Source organism: Eleutherodactylus coqui, chromosome 5 (genome assembly GCF_035609145.1).
Source record: "Eleutherodactylus coqui strain aEleCoq1 chromosome 5, aEleCoq1.hap1, whole genome shotgun sequence".
NCBI classification, from domain to species: Eukaryota; Metazoa; Chordata; class Amphibia; order Anura; family Eleutherodactylidae; genus Eleutherodactylus; species Eleutherodactylus coqui.
In genome coordinates this window covers 156,266,183-156,287,310 of record NC_089841.1, presented here as the reverse complement: position 1 = coordinate 156,287,310, position 21,128 = coordinate 156,266,183, and the positions used below count along the sequence as shown (strand labels likewise).

General features: G+C 47.1%; 1 protein-coding gene across 2 annotated transcripts in view; it reads right to left on the bottom strand.

Moving 5' to 3' along the window:
• Positions 1-14,192, bottom strand: part of GOLGA3 (golgin A3) — a 56,449-nt gene extending 42,257 nt beyond the window's left edge. For both annotated transcript variants that reach the window (XM_066603447.1, XM_066603448.1), the window contains exons 1-2: positions 13,966-14,192; positions 11,866-12,176 (exon numbers count right to left, since the gene is read on the bottom strand). In XM_066603447.1, the coding sequence (XP_066459544.1) occupies positions 11,866-11,980 (115 nt within the window). In that variant the 5' untranslated portion in view covers positions 11,981-12,176; positions 13,966-14,192. The remainder of the gene's footprint in view (positions 1-11,865; positions 12,177-13,965) is intronic.
• Between the last annotated feature and the right edge of the window lie 6,936 nt (positions 14,193-21,128).

Genomic DNA, 21,128 nt, shown 5'->3' with positions numbered 1-21,128 from the left:
ACCATAGCTTAGGTTCCACTTAAAGGGGTTGTCTCGTGAAATCAAGTGGGGTTCAGCACTTCTGTATGGCCATATTAATGCACTTTGTAATATACATCGTGCATTAAATATGAGCCATACAGAAGTTATTCACTTACCTGCTCCGTTGCTAGCGTCCCTGTCGCCATGGATCCATCTAAATTTGCTGTCTTCTGGCGTTTTTAGACGCGCTTGCGCAGTCCGGTCTTCTCCCTGGTGAATGGGGCCGCTCGTGCCGGAGAGCTGGTCCTCGTAGCTCCGCCCCGTTCTCGTGTGCCGATTCCAGCCAATCAGGAGGCTGGAATCGGCAATGGACCGCACAGAGCCCACGGTGCACCATGGGAGAAGACCCGCGGTGCATCGTGGGTGAAGATCCCAGCGGCCATCTTGGTAAAGGAAGAAAGAAGTCGCCGCAGCGCGGGGATTCAGGTAAGTAATAAACTTTTTTTATTTTTTTAACCCATCCCTTGGGTTTGTCTCGCGCCGAACGGGGGGCCTATTGAATAAATAAAAAAAACGTTTCGGCGTGAGACAACCCCTTTAAGACCAGTCATACCAGCCAATGTGAGCGCTAAGACATATTAGGATCTTTTCACACTGTGTCTTCTATCTAGCACAGCCTCCATCGTGGCTTTCCTTCTTCTAAAGCAGAAACATATAAAAGGGACAGAAAGGCGGTCGGAACCTTAAGGGTCAACATGTGAGCTGAAGAGGTCTCAGTTTCTTTCCCAGTCAGTCCTTTAAACTGGACAACAGCTACACCATCCAAAAGAGGTCTCCGACTTACGTATTAACTCCTACGATTTCTTGCTTTCTGTCCCTATGCAGTTTCATGTATAAAACAGAAAGCTAGGATGGAGCCTGAGGTGGATAGAAGTATTACAGCGTGAAAAGAGCCTTCGAAGTATTTATGATGGCCAAGTCAAATTAGTATTTTGAACTTTTCTATTGGTAAGAAATGTTGACAGGCCTCATCAAATATGAAACTAAGAACAAATGTTATTTTTCTCAATGATGTCAAATCTGGTGTTACTGTATTAGTATATATTCCCCAGTATCTTTATATTGCAGCGCTAGTCAGATGGGTGGATGTAATGGAAGGCACTGGATAATTAATCAGGCCTCCTAATCCCCACCCGACAGTACGAATCTGAGGCTTCTATAAATGAAAGCCTGAATTCCAATGGGAGTCAGATATAAACTCTAGCAGTGTATATTCGGTCTAGCTTGAATCTAAATGCGTCACTGCAAGTCACAACTGTGTTTCCCGCTCGTACAGGACTCCTCAGGGACATTTATGCTACAGCTGTTGTGCTGTAAACAGACATACCATTTCGTGGCATCGTGGTTCAGAATGTTTTCCCAAGACATTTACACCAAGCCGGCGATACACCTAGGAATTGCTATTGTTTGTCATTGTTAGAATTTCATGCTTTCTCAAAAACAGTTAAATAAAAAGATTTGCAAAAAAGAAAAATAAATAAATAAAAAAGTGGCAATTTCACAGGATGTCACCTTCACCACAAGTCGCATTTTTAACATTTCTGATCTGCTCTGTCAAGTATAAGTGCTATTTTTGTGATATGGAAGAGCCCAGAAGTAACAGTCCAGGCAAGAAGCAGTAGACAATGGAAAGGGTTGGCGGGAGTGGTATAAAAGCACATTGCCACCATCTGTAAGGCTGGGTTCCCACGGGACGGAAATCCCGCAGAAATCTTGCGGCTTTACCGTACAAAAAAAAAAAAAAAAGACGCGGAGAGCCACAGCCTCAACACCTGCAGCATTTCGCTGTGGTTTTTAGAGCAGTTCAGCCGCTGGCATTCCCTTGCGGCTTTCTCTCCCCATACAGAAGAGTGATGCCGCAATGGGAAAAAAAAAAGAATTAAAATGCTGCAGCTGTCAATTCCGCGCTGCATCGCCAGTTCCACCCGGCTTTGCCGCGACGCAGGTGGATTTGCCGCACATAAATGCCGCAGCAAATCTGTCTCGTGTGAAGCCAGCCTAAAGGTCCTAAGTGCTTTAAAATTCAGTTCTATGCATATTCTTACACGGGAGACAGAATTCACTTCTGGTGGAGGACTGTGTTGGCAGCTCAATGAGAGAGATAAAATAGTTTCTCAGAACCTCTTCTTATGTACTGCTTTTAACATTCAAACAGAGCAGCTTACGCAAAACCACCAGGGTAGTATCTTATGACATCAGTCACGCGCCAACACATTGAGCCAGTAACGCCCCGTATATGCATCTGTGAGGCAACAATAGAAAAAGCCAACGGCGCCAGGCTGGCAACTCAGTGAAATGTTTCACCCACTTGAGTCCAGTGCCCACAACTGCAGCAACCTCCCAAGTCACAGAGTAAAGCAAGAGGAGAAAAGCAGTCTTGCCATTTTTCAGGGTTTGGGTCAGTCCTCTTATTTCCAGTGAAGGATAATGTTGCAACAGACATTTTAGACAATTCTGTGCTTCTAGGTTTGCGGCAAAAGTATGAGGTAGGCCCTTTCCCGTTTCAACATGACCGTGTCCCTGTGCACAAAGTAATATCCAGAAATACATGGTTTGGCAGGTTTGGTGTGGAGGAACTCAAGTAGCTTGCACAGAGCCCTGACCTTAACACCATTGAACATCTTTGGGATGAGACGGATCATCAACTGTAAAGGCTGGTTTAGACGGGCCGATGATCGCTCAAACGATAGCTACTCAGCTACTTAAATGCCAATTAGGTGTGCAAATGAAGCCTTCCCTGAATGCAGTTAATAGCCCCAGGCTATTATCTGCTCTCAGATCCTTTGTTCTCCAATGCTATCAGCACTCCCCGTGGAGAACTACTGATATAAGTGAGCGACGCTTTTTAGGTTAGCTTGAATTTAACGATCAGCTAGCAAAGGCCCGAAAAGCAGACAATAGACGCACATTTACACACACTGATTATTGCTAAAAAGATCACCAATTAGCGATCGGCTGGTGTAAATGAGCCCTAAGCCAGCCAGACCTTCTCATCCAACATTAATGGGCACAAATTCCCACGGCGATTTATTTTGCTGTTCTGTCTCAGGACTAATGCGTGCCAACCTCTGCTAATCGTACTCCCATGTGATATGTTGTGAAAGGTTGGTTGCCAAGGACGTTCTTCCTTTACGTGCCAACTTACGGCTCCATGTGACTTCACTTTCACTGCATTGATTTTTGAGGTCAGCAATTAATGGCACAAATTAGGAGACAAGATATTTAGCCTTCCATTGAGCATACGTTCTGTTGACTGGTGGGCATGGACCTTAAATGGAGAGTTTCACACATGAGCATCACCCCCAGATGAAGGCTTTGAGGTGGCACGAATTGCAGGGTCTCTCTTAATGCGGCTGTGTACATCTCTGCCTCTCTGGCACTGGCTACAAACTGGGTACTAGACGACCATGCTCTCCATGTATGATGGAATTTGGGAAGCATAAAAAGGCATTACATGTAAGCATTTTCTCATATACATGTCTGATTTATCAAATTTATAGTTTATCCTATGCTAGAGACGGCCACACTTTATTGGTCTCAGTATGGTAGGGCTGGATAAAGCTAGTATTTAATATCCTAATATCGGAAACCTCAGTGGGAATGTATGAGCCAATATTCAACAAGCCTAGAGGAGGGGGCTTCATGACCCACCAAAGAGGATAGTGTTTGAAATACGGAATCACAGTATTTTGCTGGAGAAGTAGGCAGTTCCACAAGATATGCAACAATGTTCCTCTACTCCCACAGATCCTCCAGCAGTTAATTGTACATTTAGGATACATTTGGGATAGTCAGACTGAAGTATAATACCAGCGCAATGTGATTTTAGCCCTTTAATATTTAACGAAACAATCTTAATTGCCATTTGACAGTAGGTAAAAAGGCATAGATACACAGGGATTCAAACAGTCAAAGCTGTAGAGAATTGGCTGTGTGGAACCATCTGCCATAAGAACCAATGGGTGTACCCATATATGACGAAGAAAAAAAAATGTTAAATTAAAAAGAGCAAAAATTAACATCAGTCTCTGACTGTGCCATTGAGTGAAAAGTTCTCAGGTGTATCCTGGTTTACTTAGCGTAACACACTGACAGAGCATGCCAAGCAGTAAAGGATTAGATTGCTTGCAAGACTTCACGGTGTGCCAGCTTCCCGACAGTTGTTAGGGTCTTTGATATGTAACGAAACGTTTTAGTTTCATTGTCTTAGAAGGCTAACTCTATCGTCTAAGGATTTGACAACAAAGTTGGTGTTCTCTTTGGTGATCAGAAAACCTACAGGAAATGCACATTTCATGGGATTTTGTGATCCCCGATCATAGTAAGGTCCACTGTCCACAGGAGGAATTGAATTGCGGCAGCTGTGTGGATGATCCGCAGTTCAAGCCGCCCATTGACAACCATGGGTGCCCGCAGCTGAATTTAAGCATGCAGATTTGATTTGCGGACCTTTTGGACCGCAAAACAAACTGCAGCATGCTCCATTTTGCTGCGCGTCACACACACACTTCTATTGAAGTCAATGGAAACCGTCCAATCTGCTGACCACTCGTAAATGACACAACAGACGGGCCACAGATTCCGCAGGAAAGCACCAGTCCACATCCGCAGGGGAGAAGATGGAAGACTTGCATTGCCACACAGAGGAACAGGTTTGGCAAGTAATGTCCTATTGCCATAGGCAGTTTGGTATTCCGTTGCGGGCTCCCACCTGCGGAATCTGACCCGCCCGTGGACATTAGGCCTAACAGGGAGTAATTGTCACCTTTGGGCCAGGGTTGCCGCAGACAAGTCTGTGTACAAAGATTGCTATGGCGCGGGTCAAGGATGTGTTTTCTTAGTGGCCTCCAGTAGTTTCTGCTTCATGTGGAAGAAATGAACATAGGCCAAAATATCTCTCGAATATATATATATATATATTCTTCCAGAAGTTTAGGGCAAGAAATGTGCCCTGTCAATTATAAAGTCTTGTACTGTACTGGACACTCCGGCAGCAATTGTTTCATAAGGAGCTGCAGATATTGCATTAGTTCAGAGGCAGACCCGTTTTCTGGAGTCCCTCGGAATTTCATGTTGTTGCAGTGTGACCCGTCTTCCAAGTCAGCCCCCATAGCTGTAAGCTGATCTAGCTCGGACTCCAGGTTGTAGTGGTGGGTTGGAGAAGCTGAGCTAAATTAGATTGTATAGAGAGTCACACAGCTTTCAAGATGGCATCTGTGATTGATGTGCGATTTACTAGGATGCCATCCAAAATGTCCTCTAAGGAGGAGGATGTAGCAGTGGTATGTGATAAATCGCTAACCTTTGTGTCAGAGGGTCCTTCCAGGGTGTCCAGTTTTTGCCTCTGATTTTTTGGGGCTAGCCGAGGGAGAAGAGGCAGCAGAGAAGATGCTGATGTTTCTGCTGAGAGGACTTCTGCTTGGTTTCTGCAGGGCGGTCCTCCGAATGGCCAGGTGCAAATCAGAATTGCGTAGCTGGGAAAGAAAGCCTCGCTGCACAAAGATTTGTAGGGTGTTCCCTCGCTGCCACTTTACGGAATCCATGCAATTGGGCAACCGTTCCACAGGCACTGATGCAGCAGAGCGGCCCTTGAGCTTCCAAGGAAGGGAAAACTAACAGGACTGGACTGACAGCCGACCACTTCCCCCACCACAACATCTTGGAGGTGTAAACAGGTCAGGCCAATGTAGCTGTTTGTTCTGCTGCGGTAATGTCACCTTTGGACGCTGGTGATTCCGAAGCTCCGGACTAGGCAGCCATTCAGTCCAGCAGCCAAGCAATGCCCCCATAAGTGTGATTTGTAGCCCAAAACAGATGCAATTAAAGAAAAAAAACTGTTCATCTACAAAAAGTGTTCAAAGACTTGAATTGCTAGATTTTTGTTGTTTTAAATTAAAATAATGATTCATTTGAATAATGTGATGATAACTTTAAAAACCCACCGACCACAAGGTTACATCAAGCCTTCAGCAGACCTACAATAGAAGAAGAATGCCTCTACTAAAGCTTGCAGAGTTCTGACAATAACCGGAGCAGATTGTTCACAAGTCTAACATGACCTATAATAGGATATCCTTGTGTAAGAGCAGAAAGCACTAATGAAGCGGATGCGCCTTCAGAGAACCCTGTTCTACAACTGGAGAGATGAGAGTTACATTTTTCACATACAAGGAATCCCAAAAGTCATAAATCTACTTATAAGTAGGTAATTGTTCGGCTTATCTTTCACATTTCTCCATGGCATCAATGCAAACAATTACAGGGAAAGTTATTAACACTATATACTTTAGACATCTGTTAACACGGGGTTTGAATGAACTCCACAACTATGTTATTTTATTCCAACTACTTTTAAAAAGGAGCTTTTCAGGCATTTATCCAAAATATGAATAGAAAAATGGGGAAAGTGTTATTTTAGTGCAAATTTGTAAAATTAAGAATATAAATCCTTCTACTTTTTGCATAAAATACCACTAACTAAAAAGAAAGAAATTACTATAAGGCCTCATTCACATGGCCTCAGCGTTTTACCAATCTGTGTGAGCTCTGCCGGCAGAGAGTGCGTGTGGCTGCAAGTGTTCTGTGCACGATTGCGTATCTCATGCACGCGGTTATGCGAAGTGTTACAGTCTTTTTGTTTGTTTGTTTTTTTTTTTTAATTCCTAGCTCTGCTTCATAGCGGGGTTGTGCATGTATTGCCGCCCATACACAATGTATTACATATGGATAGTGTTGCATTTGCTGCCGATAGACAATAGGGCTCATCCTGCGTGGTACACAGAAAAATAGAGCATGCTGAGATCTTTTTCTTGTGCGTATCTACACGCTAATGTGAATGGATCAATGAAAGTCCATTTACTTTCATTGACTTCATTAACCGCATGTCACGTTGCCATACATCACGCCGCAAAATCACAATCATATGACTGAGACCTCAGAAGGTGTAGAGAAAAAGAAAAAAAATTATTAGTAACAAATAAAAAAAGTGAATTTATGAATATATGAACGGGAAAGTTTTACATTGAGATGTATATATGAATACCATTTGCAGATTTCCAATTTTGCTCATGTCTAACATAAAGTCTCCTTATTTCATTACCTTCAGTTTCATTAGTTATTTTGTTGCAGTGAAGACATGCCACATTCCACACTTAACACATTAGACGCTGGGAAGTTGCTAGACGAGCATTTCCAGTAACATCCAGCAGTAACTCCTACAGGTGTCCAACAAAGCTATTAGAATACTAAGGCCTCATGTCCACGGGGAAAATCAGGCCCGCCTCGGATTCTCCATGCAGAATCCTGCAGCGGGTCCCTCCTGCTCCGCAGACATGAGGCTAAAAATAAGAATATAATAAAAATAAGATCCGTCGCGGCCGGATCTTCTTTCTTTGGCCCGGCGGATGTGCTCGGCACGCCGGCAGCGTGTCGCGCGCATGCGTGGGGCACATCCGCCGGGCAAAGAAAGAAGATCCGTCCGCGACGGAGGGGAGACCCGCAGCGTCCAGGACAGGTGAGTTTTAATTCATGTACGGGTGTTCCGCGGATCCGGACAGCTTCCATAGGCTTCAACAAAAAGCCTGCGGGGGCCGTCCCCGCAGAGACCCGCACAAAAATGGAGCATGTCGCGGTTTTTTTCCCCGCACACGGATCCACGCCTGAAGGGAAAAATGACATCCGCAGGTATTTAACCACCTGCGGGTGTCCAATGCATCCCTATGGGGCGCGGATCCACGTGCGGAAGAAACGCTGCGGATTTTAAATGTTAATTATGCAGTGGACATGAAGCCTAAGGCCTCCTTCCCACGAACGGATTTCCGCCGCGTAATTCGCGGCGAAAATATGCTGTGTTGCCCGCAGCTATTAGGTTCTATTGAACCTAATAGCTCAGGGCACACGGTGCGGAATTCCACACCGTGAAATCTCCCGTCCTCACCCGCGGCATGCTCTATTTGCCGTGGGTGTACGCGCTGACGGCTTCCATTGCAGTCAATGGAAGCCATCCGTTCACGCTATCTCCCGCTGTAACACAGCGGAAGATAGCGTGAAAACGCTTTCCCGCCTACCGCCACCGCGTCATATGACGCGGTGGGCGGCGTCACGTGACGCGGCGGGCGTGTCATGTGACGCGGCGGCGGTGGGCGGGGAAGCGTCATGCGGGAGCGAAGAGGCCAGATCCGCTGGTAAGTATGGGGTCTCTGGGGGGCGCCGTGACGGAGCCCGTCACGCTCGTGTGCAGCCGGCCTAAGACCAGGGTCACGCTGCGTTTATGATAGCTTCCCAGTCTTGTATATAAACTGGCAGCTGGACATGCATTACATAATTCACTAAAGAGTTTCACCTCCATGACCATTTTCTTTTTCCATATGAACTGTGATTGGTTGCTATGGTTTTTTTCAAACACTTTTGCGAATGTTCCCCATTTGAAAGGGACTGAGCTGCAGTAAGCTACAGTATCAGGCACAGCCGCTACAAAGTGTCCAGAATGGGGACTCCAGCGCTCGCCTGAGTACCGTAACTCAGCTGATTGGTGGATGTGCCAGGAGTCAGACCTCCACCTATATATTAAATAACCGGTCCTGAGGGCGCATTCAGACAACCGTATAGTGGCTGGTTTTTCACGACGGCCAATATACGGCATCTCTCTCTGCAGGGGGAGGAGGCTGGAAGAGGCGGGAGCAGTGTTCTGAGCTCCCGCCCCCTCTCTGCCTCCTCTCCACCCCCTCTCCGCCCCTCTGCACTATTTGCAATGAGAGGAGGCGCGGGCCTGCTAAGTTCCGGGAATTAGCTCCGCCCCCGCCCCGGCTCTCCTCCTTGAAAATAGTGCAGGGGGGGGGGGGGGGGTGGAGAGGAAACAGAGAGGGGGTGAGAGCTCAGAGGACTGCTCCCAGCTCTTCCAGCCTCCTTCCCCTGCAGAGAGAGACGCCGTATATTGACCGGTGTGAATACCCGGCCGATATACGGTCGTCTGAATGCGCCCTAAGGTAGCCCATCAATAATAGAGTCTTCAAAAACCCTTTAATAGGATTTGACATATATGACATGTAAGCCATGATAGCAGTGAGAACAAAGCCTAGAAAGTGCATAGCTTTTTCTGCATATTTGTGGCAGTGATTAGCGGAGTTCAACACTATTGTGCAGCATGCCTGAGGACTAACAACTAAATGGCGCTTGTGCATTTGTAAGTGATTGACGTTTGTGAACTGCGTTGACTAGGAGCTTAAAAGGCCCATTTACACCAGCTGATGATCACTCAAAGATCGCTCAAACGACCATTTTAATGACAGCTTTGAGCGATCATTTTGCATAAACTATTAAGTAGCTACTCAGCTACTTAGTAGCTATTTAGTGTGCAAATGAAGCATTAGCTGAATGCAGTTAATAGCCCGAGGGCTCTTATCTGCGCTCAGATCCTTTGTTCTCCACCTGGAAACAATGCTATCAGCACTACCCATGGAAAACTGCTGACAAGAGTGAACGACGATTTTTAGGCAAGACCGAATTTAACGATCAGCTGGCGGCGCGCGAAAAGTGATCAGCTGGCGGCGCGCGCAAAAGTGATCAGCTGGCGGCGCGCGAAAAGTGATCAGCTGGCGGCGCGCGAAAAGTGATCAGCTGGCGGCGCGCGAAAAGTGATCAGCTGGCGGCGCGCGAAAAGTGATCAGCTGGCGGCGCGCGAAAAGTGCACGATGGGCGCGCATTTACATGCACCGATTATCGCAAAAACGATCGCCGATTGGTGATTTTTTAGCGATTATCGGCTGGTGTAAATGGGCCTTAAAGCTATGTGCTGGGTTTTTTTTTATCAATAGGTTTTTGGAAATCAAGAATTTTTGTAATTGGTTTTCATTAAAAATATCTGATTTGATTTGTATGCTTTATTGTTTTCCAAGGCACTACAGACTGGAGCAAATTCTATCACAGCAACTCCCCATTCAGACGGGATGATTATCGCTCAGAAATTCTTTTAAAATGAGCGAAACTGAACAATAATCATTCAATTTAAACGTGGGCAAACGACTGGACGCCGAACGAGAATTGTGAGTTTCTCACTCATCGTTCATTTTCAGCCGGCATAAAAATCAGCGCTGGCTCATGCACTTCTCGTGCTGTTTAAAGACTAATCGTTCAGTGTCTCACATGGGAATGTGTTGCAAGGGGTATCATCTCTCCTTGAGGAGACACCTAGGAGATGTGTGAGGAGACTTATAAGGCCATGCTGCTCCTCTGGGAAATAAATGCAAATAAGAAAGATGGAACACCACCTCTGCAGCGCCACCTATTGGATGGCAGAATTCAGGCAAATCAATATCTGACCCTTTAGACAAGTCTTTATAACAATGATTGGATATTGACCAAAAGCCAGAATCCATACAGACAGCTGTTTTTGGTGTTTTTGCCCCTCATCAGTGTGCAGTAGGATTCTGGCTTGGCTAGTGAGAGGCCTATGATGTGGGTTGGGAGGGTGTCATCTCTCCTTTAGTAGAGCACCTAGATGGTGTGTGAGGAGACACCTAGTAGGTGAGTGAAGAGAGCTATAAGGCAATGCATACTCCGATAGGAAATATCCGATAGGTGGCGCTGCAGAAGTATTGTTCCATCTTCCTTATTTGCACATAGGACTGTGAGCCACTGAACGACTAGTGCACAGGAACTGCTTAAACAGGCCGCACGAGCGCGGACGAGCTGATAACGGCACCAGCTGGTCTGCTCAGGCAAACGAGAATCGTGAGATTCTCAGCCCGTATAAAAGGGCCTTAAAACTGACGGGTTGTTTCTCAGCTTCCTCCCTGTCAAATCAGAAGATTACTATAAGGCTCGGTTCACACAGGGTGGAATCCCGCTGGAAATCTTGCGGTTTCGCCGCAGTGAAAAACTGCGAAATTTGTGCCGGGAAGTGCTGCTTCATGTCTGAGAGCCCTTTACAGAGGCCTGTATGACACTGCCAGGGAACGATGGAGGAGATCTGGAGCCCTTATCAACAGAGAGGGGGAAGGGACCAGGAGATGAGGAGATAGCATTGTGTAGCATTCAGCAGGCATGGGTATGCTACACAGCCTGTGGAAGAGGAGAGCCGAGCTAGTGTACATTCATGAGAGACCAGCGGATCAGTGCTGTAAATACCCCCCAGCCAGAAACTTGCATATAGGAGAACCTAAAAACAAAGTATGAGGCTTTCTAAACACAGTTGAAGGAAAACTTAATGCAAAAAGCAGATACGTGCATCATTTGTTTATACAGGGACCTAAAGGGGTTGTCCAGGGTTAGAAAAACAGGGCTGTTTCAGCAGAAAACTCTGGTTACATTGGAACACCAAAACTTGGTATTGTTTATCAAACCAGATGAAATATTGATATGTGATAGCTTTTTTTATATTACGTCAACATTTTTTATACTGCTATTTGTTTGTATTATGGAAAATTTGCAATAAAAATTGTAAAAAAAACCCCACCACATGGCTGTTTTCCTCCAAAGCCAATGCAACCTTTATTCATGGTTCATGCCTGGTATTGTAACTCAGCTCCCATTCACTTCAATGGAGCTGAGCTGCAATACCACACACAACCCACGGACAAAGGTGGCGCTGTATTTGGAAGAAAGCAGCCATGTTTTTCTAACACTGGACAACCCCTTTAATAAGATACATGTGTTTTTATTTACATGCACAAAAAGTTTCAATTACCTTTAAGAGTCTCATACTAAAAAAATGATATCACTAAATAGAGCAAGAAATACAATATACATCTATCAAAACAAAAGGCCAAAATCAACAATTGCATTAAAGAACTTCATAATGGAATACCAAAGTGATCAAGAAAGAAAACATACAAAAGTACAACTTACCATTTTCTCCATTCATCTTGCTACTTTCTACACTGGCAGCAGACAGTTCATCAGAAGTGCCATTCCCAGACACTGTGCCACATAAGACAGCAGGTGAATTGGGCACAGGCTGCATGAATGCACTTCTTACGCGTTATTTTGCTATACGGTATACGGAACACTTTGTGTTCAGACGTTTCATATGTTCTTACAATGTTCGGTTACTCTCATCTGTGAAACCGGATGAACATGCTGAGCTGGTTGTCATGGGAAGATTGGCCCAGTCATTGACAAACACCGTATAAATCTGGCTGGTTAAATCTGTGGGTTTCCTGGAAAATAAAAACATAGTATTAGTGAGCGCATGCCTAAACATCTCCTTACACTACTAGGCAAGCTAATTATAAGCTTCAACATTTTACAGCATGCAGTTAGCACAAGGCCAAGTAACGGTGCAGATGGAGAACGTTACTTGTCTTCACAGACTGCCGGGACCCCAACCGAATGCCAGAAAGAGACTTTGCTTACCCTCCCCAAATCAGCAAGGCTGTAACTATGGGGAGTTTGAATGAAGCATCATCAAGCATGCACCCCGCTGCGCAATCCAAAGGCTTTGGCACAGGGAACCAGCAGAGCTGGGCGCTCGGGGGGGCTCCGTGGACAGGTGATAAAAGCCTCAGGCTGGAATACCCTTTAAAAGGGATCCCAGGGCTTATGTTGGCAGAAGGATGAGCCTAGGACAGGTACGCTCCGTCCCCTTATGGAGGCTTTATTCTGAAAGGCAGCCTGTGACTTGGGAACGCAGAGATTGTCAGTCCACATGCCGAGGAGGGTCAGGGGGACACGACGCAGCCCCCCCTCTTAGTTAAAAGCTCCATTCCAAAGTCAAACAGGCAAACTTCAGAGTGTGTTTATTCTGGAAGGTCACAGAATTCCAGACCACCACATACATGGGGGCGCTGTGTATACCTGCCTCAGGTTCATGCCCTCCGTGGTTTGGGCAGCATGAACCCAATGATAGGTTCCCTTTAAGCACATACGTGACCCTCTCTCGAGCCAGTGGCGTTTCAAAATCCTACATCTTAGTCGTTGATCCAGTCTCTATGTTGGCTGTAGAAAGTCAAATACTTACTGAGCGATGCTGGTAAATTAAAGGGTTTGTCCATGACTTGGAATAAAAGGCACATACCACACAGGGTGGCACCATCGATAACCAGCACTGGCTGGTCACATACCACACAGGGTGGCACCATCGATAACCAGCACTGGCTGGTCACATACCACACAGAAGGGCACCATGGGTAACCAGCCCTGGCGGGGCACATACCACACAGAAGGGCACCATGGGTAACCAGCCCTGGCGGGGCACATACCACACAGGGTGGCAGCATCAATAACCAGCACGGGCTGGGCACATACCACACAGGGTGGCACCATGGATAACCAGCACTGGCTGGGCACATACCACTCAGGGTGGCACCATGGATAACCAGCACTGGCTGGGCACATACCACACAGGGTGGCACCATAGATATCCAGCCCTGGCGGGGCACATACCACACGGAAGGGCACCATAGGTAACAGCACTGGCTGGGCACATACCACACAGGGTGGCACCATGGATAACCAGCACTGGCTGGACACATACCACACAGGGTCGCACCATGGATAACCAGCACTGGCTGGGCACATACCACACAGAAGGGCACAATAGGTAACAGCACTGGCTGGGCACATACCACACAGAAGGGCACAATAGGTAACAGCACTGGCTGGGCACATACCACACAGAAGGGCACAATAGGTAACAGCACTGGCTGGGCACATACCACACAGAAGGGCACAATAGGTAACAGCACTGGCTGGGCACATACCACACAGAAGGGCACAATAGGTAACAGCACTGGCTGGGCACATACCACACAGGGTGGCACCTTAGGTAACCAGCAATGGCTGGGCACATACTACACAGAGGGCACCATGGATAGCTAGCACTGGATGAGCACATACCACACAGAGGGGCACCATGGCTGACCAGCATGCAGCAGATACTGGGCTGCAGCATCATGTGACATGGCACAGGCTGGCAGGCAGACGTGGCAGCGATATGGCACTACTCACCGGCGTGTGCAGCCCTATCACAGGCTGCTGACACTCGACCCCCTCTCTTCCTCTTCTATCAGACGTGGCTCTCGGTGACCGGCCTGCTGTTTAGACATTTTTCCCTTCCCCCAGGAAGCGGTGAGCCCCGGGGGGCAGCGGCCCTGTAGAGCCCCGAGCTGTGAGCACACAGCACCCCGCCGTGTGACCCGGGGGAGCCGACAACAACAAGGACGCAGAAGCCGCCACGTCGCTTCTCATGAAATATCAGCTGTGTAATGTTTCCGGGAGGAAGACAATCCTAGCGACACCGAGAACTTCCGGTGCCACCTGAAACAAGAGGAGGGCTCGTGTGGTTAACTTGTTCGCTGACAGGAGGCATATCATCAATTTCTGCAACAGTTCTGCCCTATTCAGCAATTCCAGCAACCTGATTGGTTTTGATTCACAATTCCAGCAATCTGATTGGTTGTTTGGGTTGGCTGATTCAACCTGATTGGTTGTTAGGGCACAGCTGTAGCAGAAATTAATAATATGCTGACAGGAGCATATTAACTTTTTCCACCCCACTTCTGTCCTAATCGGCAAGTCCAGCAACCTGATTGGTTGTTTGGGTTGGCTGGATGTGCACCCTACAGAGATGTAAAGCTCGTGCTGAGCCGTCAGTTGCAGTGATCGGAGCTCAGTGCTCATGTTTATGCAGTACAGATGGTGTGTTGTGTGAATATGGTGGATATTAGCATGTGGTGTGTTATGTGGCCCATATTACTGTGTGGATATGTGTGTATGCAGGTATGTGTGTTAGGCTACTGCGTGGTGGTGTGCTTGCATGTCCTCATGGGTGTATGTAGTTTGCCTGTACGTGTTGTGTTAGTATACAGCACATGTGGTGTGGTCATGTGTATGTGGTACATATTAGCGTGCGTAGGCTGTGTGTGGTGTAGCCAGAGCATATAAGCGTGTGGTTCTCTGTGTATGCGGTATGTGTGGTGTACTGGCATGTGCGTGTATGTATTCAGTATGTTGAAGCATGTGTAGGCTGTGTATGTGCTGTGCAAGTGCGTGGTCCTGTTTATGCAGTACGTGTGGTGTGTGAATATGGCACATATTTGTGTGCGCGCGATGCATATTAGCGCATGTGAGCGCAAGGTGCATATTAGCACGTGTGGTACATAGCGCGTGTGATGCATATTATCGCATGTGCGCGTGATGCATATTACAGCATGTGAGCGTGCTGTGCATATTAGCGCATGTGCGTGCTGTGCATATTAGCACATGTGTGCGCTCTGCATATTAGTACATGTGCGTGTGATGCATATTAGCGCATGTGAGCACGCAGTGCATATTAGCGCATGTGCGCATGCAATGAGTGTTAGCGCATTTGACTTCTGTCCTGCCATACCTTATTGCTTATTACAGCGATCTTAGGCTATGACAATACAGGACGCCGGTATCCGGCGTCCTGTTGCCATACCAACCAGCGGGGCTCTTGTGATGTTATCACGAGAGCCGGCTGGTTGTCACAGAGGCTGGTTGTCTAAGTAGATCGCGGCAGGGAACGGGTTAACGGCGGGTAGGCACAACTCCGACGCCCCCCGCCGTCGCAGCTGCTATGATCTCGCGCTATCCCTATGACGTAAGGGTACGTCATTTTGCAGGAAGTACCCCGCTCCGATGACGTACCCTTACGTCATGGGGCGGGAAGGGGTTAATGGACTACTTATGGAATTGTCAGGTTCCTTCTCAACTTTACCGTATGTGAAAGCTTGGATGGAGGAATTACAGCAATTGTTTTCTTGTGAGTCTTTGTCGAGAGCCTTAACTTTAGTTCACAAATCGTCCTTGTGTTATAATATCTAGGGAAGAAACTTCAAGAAATTGTTGTGTTGGACATAGCAGAAGTGACAGAGATGATCTCTAAGGCGTAGTGCAGGTATTCTGTGCTTCATCACCAAGGCCTGGTGCAGTGTTTCCCAACCTTATCAGCCATGGGGCACCCCTGGGGTAAAAAAATTTTTACAGCGCGGCACCCCTACCAAAAGATGGTGTGGTTAGGGGAGTGGCTATGGTGTGATGGGGGCGTGTCTAGGGTGTGGCTTATTACGACATGATTTTTACCTCCATCATTATAAAAAGGACATGTCTGTTTAAAGAAACACACAGGGAAGAGTGCTGGGTGGGCTATTGATATACATTATATTTAAAATAAACATGTTGTGGAATTAAATCCCGCACCACATGTCAGTGTTCGCACGGGTTTTGTGCAGAATGTTTCCACGCAGTTTGGTTGATTTTCAAAATCTCATACACTTTGCTGCTACAGCTACAATAGATTCCACAACTTAAGGCCCATTTAGACACAACGATTATCGTTCAAAATTTGCTCAAAAGCCATCTTTTGAGCGATAATCGTTGAGTGTAACTGCACTGACGCTGTAAGCGGGCTGGCTGCATCGGATGCAGGGGGACATGGAAGGCTAAAGCGGCGGCAGCGGACCCAGGTGCAAGGAGAGTGGACGGCACTTAGAACCACGGCGGCAGGGGAGACAGCAGCACACTTGGGAGCCGACATAGAGGATGAGAGTGCTGTCGGCATCTGCAGGGGGGAAGCGCAGCGGAGACCAGTATTTAGCATGCTGGCAGGGGGGACCGCAACGCCATTGAGAGTCCAGCGGGTGGCGCCAAAGAGCCAATCGCCACCTAGGGGTAGGGGTGTAACATGGCCATCCCTCTATTTAAGCCCTGTCACACCCCTACCTTCCGGTGGTGTCAAGATACGCCACTACCAACGTGATTTCCAGCCAGAGAGCTGCAGCACCCCTGGCAGCCTCTCGTGGCACACCAGGGTGCCGTGGCACCCCGGTTGGGAATCACTGGCCTGCTGGATGAAGTGTTCAGCAGAAATGGAGTCCAGGTATGCCTCCAGAGAGATCTGGATGTCACCGCAGATGTGGGACGTAGGAAGCAGAAACTTTGAAGAGAACTCAGTGTCATCTAGGGCAGCCTTTCCGATTGGCCCCAGGTGGCAGAGATTCCTTGGAATTAACTAGGCAAGATCTTAAGAAATGTCCATTGCCACCACAGTACAAACATACGAGAGCTTGTTTCTTTCTACCTCCAAAGGTTTGTTAGTAGAGGGGGCAGAGGGAGGCTGCAGTAGTTTACAGAAACTAGGAGCCACATGAATTTTCTTTGTATCACAGGTAGCTTCATGCAGACATTCTCAAAACGTATGTTGATTCTGGAAGCAAGACAGAGGAGGTTCTCTGGGGATGAAGGTAGATCTCTGCCAGTTCGTTTATCTTCAATTCTTCCAGAGAGCCCCCTGCAGAATGCTGCCTGAAGGGCCAGGCTATTCCATTCCGGTTGTGCAGCAAATGTACAAAATTTCATAGTTTACTGGTCAACTGTCTTGGACTCTTGGTGTAGGCACAGAAGTGCAGAAGCTGAATTCGGCTTGGTCGTTGCTCCGTGAACAGGATCCATGGCCTAAGCAAACTGTCAGGTGGACGAATGTGGATCCACTTTGCCACACACCAGTTTGATTTAGGGCTATTTTAGGAGGGCTATTAAAAAATGTTATTTTATTTATTTCTGTCACCATGTTTTAACATCCCCATTTTTTTTTTATTTTCCTATTGACGGAGCAGTGTGAGGATTTATTTTTTGTTGGCTGAGCTGGAGTTTCTGCTGGTACAATTTTGGACTTTTTGATCCCTTCACATGGGATGACTGTTGGGGTCATAAATGCTCAACTGCCATACCTTGCACTAACACCCTACTTAAGTTAATGGGGACGGAGCAGGCCCGGGATCGTTCCAGTCTGCCTGCCTCCATTCACAGTAAACGGGAGTTGCTCAAACATTGACCACCTCCTGTTTACATGGGCCAATAGTCATTTGGTTTTTAGTTCTGCTAAAACCCAAGTGACTCCGCCAAGTGAGTGATTTCTTGCTCAGTGCCCTGTGTAGTGACCCGGAGGGTCCTACAGTATAGGCAAAAGGTTAATAGGTCCTAGGGACCTCGCTATGAGCCCTTAGGGGGGCATAGGAGGCACCTATCCTTTACCCTGAAATCCGGGTAAAGGGGTATCTGCCTAGCAACATCACCCCCCTATGATTGGCTGCCATCAGCTAATTATCTGATTAGTCATTTGCTCCTTTAGAGAGGATTTTGGTGATTGGGAGGAACTGGCCATGTTACGAGAGAGAGCGCCCGGGGATTGGGAGAGTAGGAAGAGTCAGGAAAAAACTCAGGAAGGTAAGCTGGTCAGCAGGGAGGAAGAGGAGAGAGTGGGAGGACTTCAGCAAGAGAAAGAGAGGAAAAAGCAATAGCTGTGCAGGAGTCATGGTCCGGGAGTGTGCGGAATGAGAGCTGAGTCCTTCTCAAGCCTGCCAGAGGGAACCTGGGACAGGGCTCACCCCACAGGAGCTGCAAGGAAGTCAGCCATCGCAACTGTGAGTGTAACTTGTCCCTGCGCATGCAGAAGTCAGAGTCTCCAGAGTAGAGCCTACACCCTTCCCTCCATTCCTCCACAAATCACCTCCAAATGTAGCAACCACTTAAATTGGTCGGGCAGACTCATCCCATTCGTTAGGAGAAAGTCAAGGAATAAATAAACGGCATTGCAACTGTTAGGAAGTAACTGGAAACTTTACTGTTTGCTAAATTGCCAATTGGGAATGGTACTCAGTCCGAAATCTCAAGTAAACTGTGTGCCTTCGGTTTTACTAACGCTATTTGGACTGGTTTCTTTATTTCATTACCATGACACCTTTATGAAAAGACACTGGCGTCACACCGAACTTGTACTAATAACCAATTGCCCTCACCAAGAGTCCTATTGCAATCCTACCTACTGCACAAGCCACCATTTTAGGCAGAGTAGCAACCACTTTGACGAGGTCAGAGTTAGTGTACCCACTTGAGCTACACCTGCCAACTCCTGCTTGCTGTAGTATGGGAATTTTTGGCATCACGAACAGGATATAGACCTCTGTGACCTGTCCTGAGATTGAGCGCAAAATTTAAAAGACCAGCGTCCGATTTTTAGGATTCATGCCAAAAGTGAAGCTGACTGCAGATAACCTACCAACATGTCTGACAGTAGTGATAATGAACAGTCTAGCACTCCTCCAACCCCTAGTTCTTCCAGTTTCGCACCTCTGATGATGCCTTACTGTTTAGGTGCCCCAAAGTTGCCGCAATACAGCGGAGAGAGGCATACGTTGAAGGAGTTCAGGAACAAGATGGAGGCCATATTCCGGCTCCACCCGCTCACCATAGAGCAGAAGGTGGAAATTTTGATGGGAAAATTAGAAGGAGCATCTGCCCGGGAAGTAAAAACCTGGCACTAAGCGCAAAAAGAAAACAGTAGAACAAATCTTAGAAAGGCTGCAAGTTATCTTTAAGGCCCACACCATGTCCGAAATCAAAAAGCGGTTCTTTAATAAAAGGCAAAAGTCAGGCGAATCTCTCAGAGATTACGCCTTATCCCTGCAGGAAGACATGAAAGCAGTGATCCATGCCGACCCTAGGGAAGCTGATGCAGCCGATCAGACCCTATGAGAACAATTTATAGCTGTTTCCAGTGATAATTCAGTGAAAACCGCCCTGTCTAAAGATACCTTTATAAAGTTAATATTTGCATGCAGCTGTTCAGTGGGCCGTCAGGAATACATTTTACTGGTGTGTACCCAGGTCAGCACCAACTGAGCACCTGCTAGTATGTATCACTAAGCTAGCTGTCTTGGTGGAAGGGCTTGTGCACCATGAGCAAGTGCAATTCATGATTCTGGGCAAACACAGGCCTAGTGCCCAGCCTCTTTATGGTTGGTTTTACACACACATTGGTTTTCTAGGTGTTTTAGTTGTGTTTGTTTTTTTTACAGCAAAAATTGCTGCTCAAGATGCTACCATAGGTCAATAGGAAAATATGAAAAGCAGTACTAAGGGTACATTTACAAGAACGATTTTCATGCTCCAGTTCCGTCCAATAGTGATAAGGATGGAACTCACACATTAAAACAACACTTTTGATGTGCTTATCCACATGTAACCATCAGGAGATTTGGCCTCCAATACCACCTGTATGCTGACGACACCCAGCTATACACCTCTTCCCGTGACATCTCTGCACCTTTCCTCCAAAACATCACCGACTGTCTGTCCGCTGTCTCTAACTATGTCCTCTCTCTACCTAAAACTAAACCTCTCTAAAACTGACTTACTGATATTTCCACCCTCCACTAACTGACCTCATCCTGACATCTCCATCTCAGTGTGTGGCGCCACCATAACTCCCAGACAGCCTGCCCGCTGCCTTGGGGTCATATTCGACTCTGATCTATCATTTACCCCCTACATCCAATCTCTTGCCCAAACATATCAGCTGCACCTCAAGAACATTGCAAGAATCTGCTCTTTTCTCACTGTAGACACCCTAAAAACACTTACTGTTGCCCTCATCCACTCTCGGCTCGATTATTGCAACTCGTTGCTGATCGGCCTTCCCTGCACCAGACTCTACCCTCTCCAATCCATCCTGAATGCAGCAGCCAGGCTGATCTTTCTGTCCAGCCGCTACTTGGACGCCTCTGCCCTGTGCCAGTCACTGCACTGGCCACCTGGTAAATACAGAATTCAATTTAAACTCATTACCTTCATCCACAAAGCCCTCCACAGCGCAGCGCCACCCTATATTGCTTCCCTCATCTCAATCCATCACCGGCTCTCCGCTCTGCTAACGAAACTAGACTGCGCACCCCTTTAATTCGAACTTCTCATTCCCGCCTCCAAGACTTCTCCAGAGCAGCACTGGTCCTCTGGAACGCACTACCAAAGACTACCTGGGCAATCCAGGACTCAACAAACTTTGTGCGTGCTCTAAAAACGCACCTCTTCTGAAAAGCATACAGCATTCCCTAAACAAATCTCCTCTGTATGCCACCTGATAACATGCTCCCTGACCTACTGACTGCAATCCCTGCTGGCCATCATAAACCTCCCCTGCAGCCATTACGTTTCTGCCGTCACACAGATAAATGTCTGACTATTGTCTATGTGTATAGAATCCCTCACTGTCCACTCCGCCATACCGTGCACATCTCCAGCCCTTTACCTTCTGTATCACCCCATTACTTGTAGTATGTAAGCTCGTTGGAGCAGGCCCCTCACCCCTATTG